Below are 15,590 nucleotides of genomic sequence, written 5' to 3'. Positions count from 1 at the left end.
CTCCAGCTCTGAGCCACTGGCTGCCCTGACTGCTAGCTGCCCTGGCTTACAGTTGCCCAGCCCTACCTGCCCTGGCCACCAGCTTCCCTGGCCCCAGGATGCCAGATCCCCTGGACCAGATGCTTCCCTATCTGCAGGCTTCCTGGGCTGGCCACTGCTCCCAGGCCACCCTACCACCAGCTTGGCTTGTCTTCCCTCCCAGCCACTGGGGCTCTCTGGTCCCACAACATCCCTGGTTCTGCCAGACCATAGATGTTGTCAGACAAGAGCATACCAGATTTCAGAGGACACAACCTTAAATCCATTACTGAATGACCAGGAAGATTAAAACAATCACTTACAGGTTAGTGTGTGTAACCATTCATGAAATCAGATTTATGTCCATTTATCCTTTGGCACAAAAACTGTCCAGTTTGCCCAGTATACCTGGCAGAGGGCATTGCTGGCACTTGATGGCATTTATCACACTAGTGGATGTGCAGATGTATGAGCCCTTTATGTGTTGGCTGATGTGGTTAAGTCGTAGGATGGGGTTTGTTGCAGAGACAGGTTCCAGTGGCGTGGTGTGCATCTGCTGGGATTTTTTTTGAAGTTGGGGGGCTGTCTGTAGGTGAAGACTGGTCTGTCCCCCAAAGTCTCAGAGTGAAAGATTGTTTTCCAGGATAGATTGTAGCTGGTTAATGATTCGCTGAAGGGGTTTAAGCTGGGGACTATAGGTCAGGGTTAGCAAACGTTTTATGTCGGGCCCCACTTTTCATCCCTGCAATTAGCAGGGCCCCTCAACCTGTCTAACTTTATTAATCAGTATATCAATGTGAACACACACACACATAAAAACAGTAACGTATGTCAACATTTTTAATTAGATGGATGAGCCTGAGACCCAGGAGCCGATCATGCTGCATCCCACTTAGGAAATGTCATGCCCCCCTAAGGGGGTCCCACCCCCCCAACTTTGTGCACCCCTGCTGAAGATGATGACCAGTGATGTTCTATCTGAAAGTAGGTGACTTTGGGGTACTCCTCTGGTGTGTCAGACTGTATTGTTACTTCCCCCAGGTGAGTAATTAACTTTTAAAAATGCTTGCTAAAGGATCTTGTAGGTATTTACCTTTATCAGTGGGAGTGGAACAGATTCAGTTTTATCTTAGGGCTTAGCTGTAGACCACAGATCCTACGATGTGTCCTGGATGGAAGCTGAAAACTTGTAGGTAAGAGTAGTGGTCAGTTGGTTTCTGGTATAGGGTGGTGTTTACATGACCATCATTGATTTTTACTGTAGTGTCCTGAAATGGATCCCTTGTGTAGACTGTTCCAGGCTGAGGTTGACAATGGGATGGAAATTGTTGAAATCCCTGAGTAATTCTTTAAGGGTCTCCTTACCATGCGTCCATATGATGATGATGTCACCAATGTAGCAACTGGCTTACGCATTATAAGGGCAATTTCCCCACCTATGATATTCAGAGGAATGAGAAACATCTTTCTGAATCTGCCTCATTAACTGGTCTTTCTAGTGACCTAGTAACTTCCTTCCCCACACTCCTGCTATGTAAACCCTGGATTCTGTATTTCCACACCAGATCCCACCCGATGAAGTGGGTTTTACCCATGAAAGCTCAAAATCTAATAAATTAGTCTCTAAAGTACCACAGGACTGCTTGTTATTTGCGAAGTTAAAGACTAACACAGCTACACCCCTGTATTTAAAAACATGTTTACCTACCTGTTTGCCAGTTTTTTCTCTGCAACAGACTGTCTCATTTTTTTTAATTTCTTAATTTTTATAGGAGCTTCTCGTTTGGCAGATGAGCTCTGATCTTCTGCTGTTGTTTCCACATCTGTATGCTTTCGTTTCTTCTTCTCCTTAAAAAATTGTGTGATGTACAGAAGTTTATTTCTTTTATATATGACTTACTACAAAACAGAAAAGCTATCATATAACCATTTTATATGAGGCCTGAAAAGCCATTACAATGTTTCCTACCATGAGATCATAAAAGAGAAACAATCCATTTTCAACACTAAGGCTGTGGCCACACTAGCCCCCTCCTGTCATAAGGAGCATGTTAATGAGGGATTTCAGAAGATGCTAATGAGGTGTTGACATGAATATGCAGCACCTCATTAGCATAATGGTGGCCATGAGCAATTCTAAAGTGCTGCTTTTGGAACGCACACCGCCCATAAAGGTGGGCCATTTGAAAGGACTCCCTGATTTCGAAAGCTGCCTCATTATCATCTTCCAAAATCCCTCATTAACATGCCCCTTCTGAAAGGAGGGAGCTAGTGTGGCCACAGCTTAACAGAACATTTGATATGACATCCACCTACATTTCACAATGAAATATTTATGTACACCATACATAGCATCTTCATTTTATTTTACTTTGCCTCTCAGAGGACATCCAAAACCTCAATGGATTTTAAATTTAAATAAAAAATGTCTACAGTCCTGCAAGCATAAAGAAAACAGAACAGGAACACACTCTAGAGTAAAAAGGTCTCTTTAGTACAAACTTTTTTTTTTTTTTTTAAAACCAGAAGGAAAACTGTCATTGGTCAGTTTAACACGCATAAGCACACAAAAGTAGAACTGGCAACCCTTTTACAACTTGTAATGCCAAAAAAGTATTATTGTTTCTATGACAATTCAATCTAAATGTAGTAAAAGTGCCAATATTACTGCGAAGGTCACTATTACATTATCTTACAACTGGATTTCAGAATCCATAAAATTAATTCGTCTTGGCTTTGGGGTAGTTATTAGAAGAAGCACACTTTGCCATTCTATCTTTTTGCACTGTATATGTAAGCAAGACTACTGCCTCTGATTAATTATATGCTGCCAATTACTTTCAAAGGAAAATTAATGTAAAATATAAAAATTTAAAACTTGACAAAAATTATTTCTATCCATTTTGTCAGCTTCCATTTATAATACAGGTTGAGCCTCTCTAATCCCAAACTCTCTTGGTTAGGTAACATTCATAATCTGACATGATTTTAGTTAGTCAAATGACAACTAATCATGTGTCCCCTAAACTTTGTTTACAGCCACCAGTCCTGGCTCTCAGTGTTTGTGCTGTTATTTAGCTCCAATTTACCCCTAAATGTCTTCTAAGAGCCCACTAAGCAGTGGAAGTGTTGTTAATGTATTAGACAATATTGATCTCCCATGATCCATTAAATTCCCTTGTTCAGCACTGGTCTGGTCCCAAGGGTACCAGAAGAGAGAAGTTCAACCTGCATTGTCTTAAACTAAGACATTTAGACATTGCTTTCAACTTCTATTTATTGCATAACTCCCACTTGCAAATTCAACTGAAATAGAAGATATACAGCTAACAAGCAAAATGGATCATTATTGTGTATTGACAGTACCTCTCATACAGCTTCTAAGCCTGAATAATTTAACAGGGAAAGTTTTTAAATGGATAACAGTCGGGACGTACCATATACCCACCAAAAGCTCAGAATACTTAATTTAAAAAAAAAAAGTCAAAGGTTTTTTTTAAAAATCCTCAACTGATGATCATTTGATAACAAACCAAAAGCCAGTTTTACTTTGCACAAGTCATCTGTATGTAGGCCATCTTATAAAGCTGTCAAGGGCAGAAATTACTGCTTTAGCAAGGTTTTCTATGATTCTTCCATTTTATGTCCTGCTTTTTGTGGAATTAAAATAAAAATTGATCTTTTATACGAGCTCTGTAATAGCTTGTAAGATAATTTTTGAGGAAACTGTAAGATGCCACAACCACCTCTCCACCTGCCAATCATGGTAATATTAGGGACAATTAAATGAGCAAATATGATAGCATGTGGAATAACCACAACTGGCATACTGTCTATTGGTTACACTATCATAGGCCACGCTGCTAACAACTTTTAAGTATGAAAGCCCAACATCTTGTTTTTTTATTAATCTAATAATCAAATATGATTAAAACTGCACAATGAAGCCAAGGGCAATTGGACTTTAATGAACTAATAAAGGCCCCATAAAGAGTGCATCATCACTATTATATTTTTAAAATCTTTGTTCCCTCTCCCTCTTTCCATTGATGTGTAGTGTTTTGTTTGTTTTTATTTTGGAACTCAAGACGAATAAGACGTTATTAGCCATCATACTTCCCATATAAGAACAGAATTTATATATGGAAAGCTGTCACTACTGACTTCCACTGTCAGACAAATTAGTTGTCTGATATATGGATTTTATTCATATTCACAGTCCTTCTGAGAAGTGAAGCCCTTGAAGACTGGGAATAAGATTCCAGCATTCCAAGAAGTTTTAGATAGAACCCACCTGGTGTAAAGGAAAAACCAAAACCATTTCTTGTGACAAGGGTTGTTCATTTACAATAAATATCTGTGTGTGTGTATAATATATATAAAGTTACTTACTCTTGGCACAGCAACAAACACTGGCTGTGTTTCAGACTGAGAGGTATTAAAAAGATGTGCCAGGGGCTGTTCTCTGCATGTTGTGGACTTATTTTGAAACAAACTGTTGACAACTTGTCCAATAACATAGTCTTCAGATGATGCACCAGCTTCATTTCTCTCATGCTCCTTGCTGTTAAAAAAGGAGAGGAAATTGTTCATCTGGCATCATTCAATATTATTAAAGGTCTCATTACCAGTTCTAGTCTAACCTCAAGTTTCAGGAAGCACAAGAGATTTAGAGGACCAACTCCAATATTTTCAGCAAAATACACACTTACAATTCTAGCCATTTCCAAAAACAATGTAAAGACAAAACTTTTCAGTATGTTGCATGAGGAAATAACCACTATGGCCAATAACTTTAACCAGAGAATCATGACTAAAACTACTCAAACAATGTAAAGGAAACTATTTTGTAAATTTAAGCAGTCACTTCAAACTGTACTGTGTGTTAAAAGCTGCAAAAATATAAAAGAGAAACAATTTAGTGCTGGATTTCTTAAGTCAAACAATATCATTGTAGAGGACAATAACTGAAAAAAATAAAGAGCTAAGCGACTGTATTTTGAATGACATGACGGGAGGAAAATGGCCATAACTGTTAATAAATATGTGGCTGTATAAACAATACATGTAAGAAATCTAAGCGTCAACAATACTTCACACTTCTATACAACAATCCAGTTACAAGTTATTTGCAAACATTAAAAAGAAGGCGGCTGCTAAAAAGGCACTACAGAAACACTCAAGGATAAGGACATTGAAGAGAAGCTAAATTAATTGTTTGCACATGTGTTCACCGTAGAGCATCTGAGGAGATGCCCATACCTAAGCTATTTTTTTAGAGGATAAAACTTGAGGAACTGTTGCAGATTGATGGGGCAGAAGAAGTGATTTTGAAACAAATTCATAAATTAATCAGGATTCGGTTGCCAGGACCAGCCCATATTCACGCAAGAATTCTCCAAGGAACTCAAATATGAAAGTTTAGAACTAATAACTGTGGTGGTAACAGAGAGGTATGCAATCTATCACTTAAATCAGCCTTTATATCAGATGACTAGAGGATAGCTAATGTAAAACCAACTTTTAAAAAAAGCCACCAATGGTAATCCTGGCAGTTACCGACTGGTAAGCATAACTTCAAAACTAGACAAATTGTCTGAAACTCTTATAAAAACAAAATGATCACACATACAGAAAACACAGTATGTTGCGGACGAGATGACACAGCCTTTATAAAGGGAAATCATGCCTCACCAAACCATTAGAATTATTTGAGAGAATCAATATACATATCGACAAGTGTAATCCGGTGAATATAGGTTACTTTCAGAAAGATATGACAAGATCCCTCACCAAAGCCTCTTAGGCAAAGCAAGCAGTCGTGATAACAAGAAAGGTCCTCTCATGGATCAGTAACAGGTTAAGAAGATGGGGTGGGAGGATTAGACATAAATGGTCAGTTTTCATAGTGAAGAAAGGTAAGAAGCAGGGTCTCCCAAGGGCCTGTGTGCTATTCAACACTTAATAAATTATCTGGAAAATGGGGTGAAAAGTGACATGGCTGTTTGCAGACAATACAAAATTATCCAAAGTAGTCATGTCCAAAGTTGACTGCAAAGTTACAAGGGGGATCTCACTTAACTAGGTGACTGGGCAACAAAATGGCATTTGAAATTCAACACTGACAAATCTAAGTAATACTAATGGGAAAACAATCTTTACTACATGTACACAGTGATGGGATCTACGTTAGCTGTTACCACTCACGACAAAGATTCTGGAGTCACGGTAAGACAGAAAATACATAATCCTACTACAGAAACCTCACTCACTAAGTACCATTTGTAGTTCTGATTACTCCATCCCAAAACACATAGAAGAACTGAAAAAGTACCAAGCAGACCAACTTAAATGAGTAGGGATACGCAACAACTTCTGTATACGAAGAGATTAAAGTGACTCAGACTGTTTATTTTAGGAATAAGATGAATAAGGGGAGAATTTGACAGAGGTCTACATTATCAAAAATGGTGCATACACAGAAACTAACTATGGAAGTAACAAAGAGATAGACCTGTAGTCTATAACACTATCAAAACAAAAAACAGTCCAGTAGCACATTAAAGACTAACAAAATAACGTATTAGGTGCTGAGCTTTCATGGGATAGACCCACTGAAAGACCCACTGGTTCTGAAGAAGTGGATCTATCCCCCGAAAGCTCACCACCTAGTAAATTATTCTGTTAGTCTTTAAAGTGCTAATGGACTGCTTTTTTGTTTTAACTAGGGAAGTGTTTTCTTACCCCTTCACAGAATACAATAACCAGAAATAATCTAAAGGAAGATAACAAATGTAAAACATATGGAATTCTTCACATAGTGAATAGATAATCGGTAGAACTGGTTGCGAGTGGATGTTGCCAAGACTAAAAACATAACTGAATTCTGCCAAGAATTAGTAAGTTCATGGCAGATGGCTTTATCAATGGCTGCTAGCCAAGATGGTCAGGGATGAAATCCTATGCTCTGGGTGTCCCAAATCCTCTGACTGTCAGAAGCTCAACTGGACAACAGTGGATGGACCATCAATGATAGTCCTGTTCTATTCACTCCCTCTGAAACATTTGGTATCCCCCACCCATCAGAAGCCAGGATACTAGACTAGGGCCGTGTCTACACTAGCCCCAAACTTCGAAGTGGTCATGTAAATGACCATTTCGAAGTTTACTAATGAAGCGCTGAAATACATATTCAGCGCCTCATTAGCATGCGGGCGGCCGCAGCACTTCGAAATTGACGCGGCTCACTGCTGCGCGGCTCGTCCCGACAGGACTCCTTTTCGAAAGGACCCCGCCTACTTCGAAGTCCCCTTATTCCCATCTGCTCACAGGAATAAGGGGACTGCGAAGTAGGCGGGGTCCTTTCGAAAAGGATCCCCGTTGGGACAAGCCGTGCGGCGGCAAGTCGCATCAATTTCAAAGTGCCGCGGCTGCCTGCATGCTAATGAGGCGCTGAATATGTATTTCAGCACTTCATTAGTAAACTTCGAAATGGCCATTTACATTTAGATGGCCATTTCGAAGTTTGGGGCTAGTGTATACATGGCCTAGATGGACTACTAGTGTATCTCACTACGATCACTCTTATGGTGTAGTTATAAATGTCCTCTACTATAACAGAATGGACGTTTTTGTTTCACTAGTGAAAGAGAATAACCTTCAAGCTCCACAGTAGGGTCACGACATTTGCAAGGGTTTGGTGCTGAGAACCCCTACAAATACTGAATACCTGCTGGGGCTCAGAAAGAAACTCCCTGGGCCCACTGTAGGTCCCCACTCAGAGGTCACCGGCTCCCAGAGCTGCCCAGCATCACTCTCTCCCTGCAGGCATCAGGGTCCAGAGAGCGGAACTCAGTGGGCTCCTGGTCTCTTGTACCGCAACCAGCTCTGGACAGCACCAGGGGGAGGCAGATCGTGGCGGTTGGGCTGTGGGAAGCTGGTCAGTGGCCAAGCCATACCAGCCCCCCTCCATCAATTCACAGCCGTAGTCTGTGATGGACCAGCTCAATGTGCTTTGGCAGTGAATTATGACAGAGAGCAGTTTATGATCAGCTTGTATGTTGAAGTCTAACGGTGGCAGGTCCTGATGTTACACTGGGCGCCCCACTCTATATAGGCTGGGCCAGGATCGGCAGCTGCCGCTGCTGCAAGTAAGATGATTGCCACTGTGGCGTGGGGCATGTTGGTGCCGCTGGAGCGGATCCTCACCTACTCCCCTTCACGCCCGACTTCTAGAGCAGGTACTGCAGCCCCATGCCCTGAGCTCACCCCCTCCACTCTGCTCTGACTGCAGTTGGGGTGGGGCAGGATCCCCGGCCCAGTGTGCGTATGGGTGGGGGAATCCTCTGCTTCTGCCCCCCACTTCCCACCACATCAGTGACCTCACATGGGTCCCTGCAGTGGTAACCACAGCCGGCAGACTGGGAGAAGAGCTGTTTGGAAGCTGACCCTGCCAGCCCACAAGGGAAAGTGAAACTGACTCGCCCAGTTGCTCGCCAACAATTGAATTCCCGCTTGTTAAATTCGCGACTGTTGTGCCCTTCCTGTACTAAGAAGTTCACCCACCCGAGTTTTTTTCGCAGCACAGAGCTCCCTAACTCCTGCGAACGTAGCTGCCTGATGATAGCTCTTACTATGGAAGCCCTTCGGGGCTACAGAGCCGCAGAAAAGGCGCCTAACCAACCCCCTCCTGGCCTCTCTCGCATAGGGCCCAGGGCCACCTGGACAGAGCCCCTCAACCCAAGCACTTCGGAGTCGGCTGTTCCCCCTTGCAACGTATGCAGACCGCACGAGTTACTCTTCGCTGGGTACAGACGCCCTCTGCCACACGCTGCAGCGCGCCCAGCCACCGGGGCTTCTCCCGCACGCAGCACTCGGCAGCGGCTAACTTTCCAGTACCCGGCAGATGAACGTTTTCAGTCGCGCACAACTAGGGCAGGCTGTGGCGCTGGTTGAGTGACAGCGCCCGGAGCCCCGGGCCTGGGACCGGCTGGGCACGTAGGGCCCGATCGGATCCCGTACGAAGGAAACGCGCACGGCGCGGCACGCGCTGCCCTGCCCGGGGCTGGAGGCGACGGTGGGAAAGGGGCGCGCTCCCGCTCCCGCTCTCACCCTGCCCCGCGCCGCGCCGGCCTCGGAGCCTTCGCTGCTTTAGAAGCTCGCATCTGGCAAACAGAGAGCAGCTCCACCGAGCCGCGCGGGCCTCGTTTGGAGAAGCGCCGCAACACCTCCCCCCCGGTGCGCGCCTCGAGGTTACGTCATTTCCCGTGTACCCGGGCAGCCCGGCCTTCCGGAAAATCGAAAGGGAGGCCGTGAGCTAGCGCTTGACGCTTCCCATAGGCCTCGCCTGGGGGCGGAGCCACGGGAACATGGATAGAGCTCCCACGAGACACCTGGCGATGCGGGGCCCTTCTGTTGCTGGGTACCGCGCTGCCGGGGGCCGCGCGGAGCCGTCCGTCCGTGAGTCTTCAGGCGCTGCTGGATCCCGCCAAAAGCCCCTGGCTCTGGGGAGCGACCTATGCATCCGAGCCTGACCAGAGCAGGGTCCCCGCGCTTGGGCGCACAGCAAGCCTTGCTCCAAGCTGTGCCTGTGCAGCGCCGAGCGCCACAGGAGCAGATGAGACTGTGCTGGGCAGGGACTCCTTCAGATTCATGCAGCCCTATGCAGCGCTGTTAAACTGGAGCCCTGATAAGGAACAGCAGGTGGAGTGATCACAATTTTTTAGAGATACAATTTCCTGCTGCCCTCAGGCCCATGTAGCAGTAGGCATCCTTCAGTCTGCATAGACTATAGATCGCGCCCTTTAAACTTTCAATTGAGGACTTCATTTACAGCGTCTATTGTGACTATGAAGACCCACACAAGAGTGACAGTCCTTGCTGCATCTCTTGCAGATGTAGTGGGTGTCTGGCAAGTCCTTATTGTGCTTTCTGTGCGCTCGCTTCTCCTCTGCTAGCTGTGCAAGAGCTTATAACTGGTAACTGTTGCCTCCCATGTTGATGCAACGCTGTTCAGCGATGCCGGAGTACCTCTCCGGGCGCGAGCCTGGGCGTTTATTATGGAGACTCCGGGCTGCCTAGACACCAGTGTCCCCCTCGGCTTTACTGATATAGTCCAAAGGAGAGGATAACCTCCACGTCTGGTACCAGCTCAGCTGCAGGAGTTGCCGGGACAGTGCCAGAAGTTGACACCGAACCGCCTTCGGACTCCACTCCGGATTTTCTGTCAGGGTTCACTCCCTGAGCCTCCTTCCCAGGATAACCCACAAGGCAGTGGACTTAAACCATATCCCCGCAGTCAGGCCTCAGTGGCCTAGTCAGTTTATGCAGGCCCAGCAGCCTAGTCAGTGTTCCTCCTTCCTCAGGGTCACCAGGACCGGGATAGGGGAATCTCCCCAGGCACCAGCTCAGCTGGGATCCTACACAACATGCTGAGCTCCTGGATTACCTCCTGCTTCCCTGCCCTGGGCTGCTTTCTACCCTGTCTCAGATGAGGCATGCTGCTCCAGCTCTGGTTGCTCCTCCTCCTTTCTCAGTGACCCAGAGGGGATAGTGAAGATGAGTATCCCATTGCTGGACTCCTCACCATCGCTTCCCACCTGGACCTCCTGCTCCTGCGGCTGGGGGATGCTCATGCCTGATAGTTCCAGCAGGTCTGTTGTCTTTGTCTGCAGCCCAGCAGTGTCCAGGAGGGCAAGTGGGGGAGAGGCACCTGCTTTGTCCTGAGGAGGCAGATGGTGCGGCCACAGACTGGCGAGCCACATCCCGTGCCCAGCAGAAAGCCTGCCTTAGCTCCGTTGCCTTGGAGCGGATCTGGTCAGGCATGAGGCTGGGGGTGCTGCTGGGACATCAGGGTGGTGGAGAAGTGGGTGAACACTACAACATCCCAGCAACAGCCAGTTGCATGCAAGACTTCCTCATCCCCCCCACAGTCTGAGGAGGTGCTTATGTTCGGCCTCTGTCCAGGAAGGCGTCCTGCCTAGGGTCCTGTGAGCTCTTGGAGTGCTCCATGGGAGCCTCTTGGGGACATGGGGCTCCTGGTTGCTGGCTATGCTGGCGGTGGGGTAGCTGCTACCAGTCTGGCTTCACTGCAAGTGTGTGCTGGAGGAGTGCTCATGCTCCTCCCACTGCTAGCATGCTCAAGTTCTTGCTATGGGGTTTCTGGGTTCCTGCATCTTTAAATGCATCTGGACGCAGAAGCCATAAAACCCTGCTTCTGCTAGCAGGGGTGTCTCTCAGCTCCAGTTGGCTGGCACCATGGAGGACCCCTCTTTTGAAAGAAGTACTTCCTAGTGTAGCTGCAGCCAAAGAGATTTTCTGGAATAGCTTTTTTCAAAATAGCACATCTACACACACACACAGACTGCATCTACACCAGCAAGTTTTTTCAGAAAAGCCAGCCATTCACAGTCTTTGTTTAAGCCAGAGCTGAGGGCGTTGAATTTGCAGATGAATTGTAGCTCAGAAATTTCTCTTTGGAGTCTGGTCCTGAAATGTCTTTGCTGTAGGATAGCTACTTTTAAGTCTGCTACTGTGTGGCCTGGGAGATTGAAGTGCTCTCCTACGGGTTTTTGTATATTGCCATTTCTGATATCTGATTTGTGTGCGTTTATTCTTTTACGTAGAGACTGTCCAGTTTGTCTGATGTATATAGCAGAGGGGCATTGCTGGCACATGATGGCAAAAATTATATTGGTAGATGTGCAGCTGAATGAACCCACGATGGTGTGGCTGATCTGGTTAGGTCCTGTAATGGTGTTGCTGGTGTATATATGTGGGCAGAGCTGGCAACGAGGTTTGTTGCATGGATGGGTCCCTGAGTTAGAGTGACTGTGGTCCGGTGTATAGTTGCTGGTTAGGATTTGCTTCAGGTTGGCAGGTTGTCTGTGGGCAAGGACTGGTCTGCCTCCCAAGGCCTGTGAAAGTGGGGGATCATTGTCCAGGATGGGTTGTAAATCCCTGATGATGCACTGTAGAGGTTTTAGCTGAGGACTGTAGGTGACGGCTAGTGGTGTTCTGTTGGTTTCTCTCTTGGGCTTGTCCTGTAGTAAGAGGCTTCGTGGCACACGTCTGGCTCTGTTGATGTGTTTTTTCACTTCCTCAGGTGGGTATTGCAGTTTCAAGAATGCTTGGCAGAGATCCTGTAGGTGTTTGTTGAAGGGGTTGGAGCAAATGCGGTTATATCTTAGTGCTTGGCTGTAGACAAAGGATTGTGTGGTGTGTCTGGGATGGAAGCTGGAGGCATGAAGGTAGGCATAGCGGTCAGTAGGTTTACGGTACAGGGTGGTATTGATGTGGCCATCATGTATTAGCACCGTGGTGTCCAGAAAGTGGATCTCCTGTGTGGACTGTTCCAGGCTGAGGTTGATGTTGGGGTGAAAGTTGTTGAAGTCCCGGTGGAATTCCTCCAGAGTCTCCTTCCCATGGGTCCAGATGATGAAGATGTCATCAATGTAGCATAAGTAGAGACGGGGTGTTAGTGGACGAGAGCTAAGGAAGAGCTGTTCCAGGTCTGCCATGAAAATATTGGCATATTGAGGGGCCATGCAGGTACCCATAGCTGTGCCGCTGATTTGAATGCGTATATCGTCACCAAATCTGAAATAGTTGTGTGTGAGGATAAAATTGCAGAGCTCAGCCATCAGATGTGCTGTAGCATCATCAGGGATACTGTTCCGGACAGCATTTATTCCATCTTTGTATGGGATGTTGGTACAGAGAGCCTCTACATCCATGGTGGCTAGGATAGTGTTTTCTGGTAGGTCATCAATATCTTGCAGTTTTCTCAGGAAGTCAGTGGTGTCTCGGAGATAGCTGGGAGTGCTGGTGGCATAGGGTCTGAGGAGAGAGTCCACATAACCAGACAGTCCTTCAGTGAGAGTGCCAATGCCCGAGATGATGGGGCATCCAGGATTTCCAGGTTTGTGGATCTTGGGTAGTAGGTAGAATAGTCCCGGACGGGGCTCTAGAGGTGTGTTGGTATAAATCTGTTCTTGTGCTTGTGTAGGGAGTGTCCTGAGCAGATGGTGTAGTTTCTTAGTGTATTCCTCGGTGGGATCTGAGGAAAGTAGCCTGTAAAAGTTGGTATTGGAGAGTTGTCTGGAAGCCTCTTTCTGGTAGTCAGACCTGTTCATGATGACAGTAGCTCCTCCTTTATCTGCCTCTTTGATTATAATGTCAGGGTTGTTTCTGAGGCTGTGGATGGCATTGCAATCCGCACGACTGAGGTTGTGAGGCAAGTGATGCTCTCTCTCCACAATTTCTGCCTGTGCGCATTGGCGAAAGCATTCTATATATAGGTCCAGACTGTTATTTCTACCCTTAGGAGGAGTCCACGTGGAGTTATTCCTCTTGTGCTGCTGGGAGGGTGTCTGTGTAACGGTGTGCTGGTCAGCGTTGTGTTGAAAGTATTCTTTGAGTCTGAGATGGTGAAAGTAGGCTTCCAGATCACCGCAGAACTGTATTATGTTTGTGCGGATAGTGGGGCAAAAAGAGAGTCCCCGAGAAAGAGCATACTCTTCTGCTGAGCTGAGTGTGTAGCTGGACAGATTGACGATATTGCTGGGTGAGTTAGTGGTACCACTGCTGTGGCTCTGTGTGGCAGGCAGGAGTTTAGACAGCTTGCAGTCCTTTTTCCTCTGTAGAGTAGTGAAGTGTCTAATGTAAATCTCCTGTCTTATTTTAGTAAATTTCAGCGGTGTGGAAGTTTGTGTTGAAGGTTGGTTTTTTATGAAAGACTCGAGATTTGAGAGCTCTTTTTTGATGTTCTCCTGTTTGTTGTACAGGATGCTGATTAGGTAGTTCCTCGGTTTCTTCGAGAGCGTATGGCATAATCTCTCACTGTAGTCTGTGCAGTATGTAGATTGCAAAGGATTTTTCACCTTTAGTCCATTTGGTATGATGTCCATTCGTTTGCATTTGGAGAGAAAAATGATGTCTGTCTGAGTTTGTGCAAGCTTCCTTGTGAGGTTGATAGATTTCCATTCCATATGGCTAAATGCAGCGCCTTGCGTGGTGTCAAGTATCAGAGGGGTAGCCATGTTAGTCTGGATCTGTAACAGCAACGAAGGGTCCTGTGGCACCTTATAGACTAACAGAAAAGTTTTGAGCATGAGCTTTCGTGAGCACAGACTCACTTCATCAGATGCTGGTCTTGGAAATCGGCAGGGCCAGGTATAAATAAGCCAGAGCAAGGGTGGGGATAACAAGGTTAGCTCAGTCAGCAAGGGTGAGGCTTACTACCAGCAGATGATCTGGAGGTGTGAACACCAAGGGAGGGGAAGCTGCTTCTGTATTTAGCCAGCTATTCGCAGTCTCTGTTTAAGCCAGAGCTGAGGGCGTTGAATTTGCAGATGAATTGTAGCTCAGAAATTTCTCTTTGGAGTCGGTCCTGAAATGTCTTTGCTGTAGGATAGCTACTTTTAAGTCTGCTACTGTGTGGCCTGGGAGATTGAAGTGCTCTCCTACAGGTTTTTGTGTATTGCCATTTATTGCTATTTCTGTTAGTCTATAAGGTGCCACAGGACCCTTCATTGCTGTTACAGATCCAGACTAACATGGCTACCCCTCCAATATTTTGGAATAGTGGTTTTGCTGTGTAGACGCTTGCAGTTATTTCAGAATATTGGCCATTATTTTGAAATAATTTTGCTGTGTAGACACACCCTTAGTCTGCTTTGGAATCTATCATCCCCTGAATATCGAAACACTGTGTGGGAGGGAAAAATCATTTTGACATTTCCAGTTTTTTCTCTGACAATTTGGTATCTTCTACACAAATTCACATTGTTCTGGTCAGTCCAAACCTGTGTTTTTTGGCAAAGGAATGTTTCAGATAAAAAACTATGTCCAGCTCAAATCCTAACAAGTAGAAGTCTACATAAAATTGGTAACTCTTTATCCACATTTTTGTTCTGGAATTACAAATGTGAGAAATATAGCACCACTACTCCCAGTTCTGTGTCTCAGCCACAGATGCCAAGACACTGTAGGCATTATTCCCCTTATGCCCTGTAATGGGTATAGGGAGGGTGTAATGGCACAGCAGTGGCCCAAGGAACACTGCAGGCAAAAGGATTCTGATCTTCTGTGCTTGGAGTGCATGAGAACTACACCAAAAGACAGTCGAATGTAGCGCTTTAAGAATTTTTATTACACGTGATATGAAGTAAGTAAAAAGCACAAATGACTCAAAGGCCGTGTCTGCACTAGCCCCAAACTTTGAAATGCCCATGGAAATGGCCATTTTGAAGTTTACTAATGAAGCACTGAAATACATATTCAGCGCTTCATTAGCACGCGGGCAGCCGCGGCACTTCAAAATTGACGCGCCTCACTGCCATGCAGCTCGTCCCGACAGGGCTCCTTTTCAAAAGGACCCCGCCTACTTCGAAGTCCCCTTATTCCCATCTGCTCATGGGAATAAGGGGACTTCGAAGTAGGTGGGGTCCTTTCGAAAAGGAGCCCCGTCGGGACGAGCCGTGTCAATTTCGAAGAGTCATTCGAAGTCATTTCCCATGAGCTGATGGGAATAAGGGGACCTCGAAGTAGGCGGGGTCCTTTCAAAAAGGAGC

At 45.8% G+C, this 15,590-nt stretch overlaps 1 protein-coding gene across 2 annotated transcripts in view; it reads right to left on the bottom strand.

The window, feature by feature from the left end:
* The window catches only part of RBM34 (RNA binding motif protein 34), a 37,889-nt gene extending 28,614 nt beyond the window's left edge, over positions 1-9,275 (bottom strand). The window contains exons 1-3 of one of the 2 annotated variants that reach the window (XM_074990145.1): positions 9,130-9,275; positions 4,411-4,582; positions 1,727-1,866 (exon numbers count right to left, since the gene is read on the bottom strand). In XM_074990145.1, coding sequence (XP_074846246.1) covers positions 1,727-1,866; positions 4,411-4,582; positions 9,130-9,182 — 365 coding nt within the window. In that variant the 5' untranslated portion in view covers positions 9,183-9,275. The remainder of the gene's footprint in view (positions 1-1,726; positions 1,867-4,410; positions 4,583-9,129) is intronic. The other variant, XM_074990144.1, reaches the window with a different exon arrangement.
* Between the last annotated feature and the right edge of the window lie 6,315 nt (positions 9,276-15,590).

The sequence above is a fragment of the Carettochelys insculpta genome, chromosome 3 (genome assembly GCF_033958435.1).
Source record: "Carettochelys insculpta isolate YL-2023 chromosome 3, ASM3395843v1, whole genome shotgun sequence".
Taxonomy (NCBI): Eukaryota; Metazoa; Chordata; order Testudines; family Carettochelyidae; genus Carettochelys; species Carettochelys insculpta.
The sequence above is the reverse complement of the archived record's forward strand: the minus strand, read 5'-3'. Positions and strand labels throughout refer to the sequence as shown.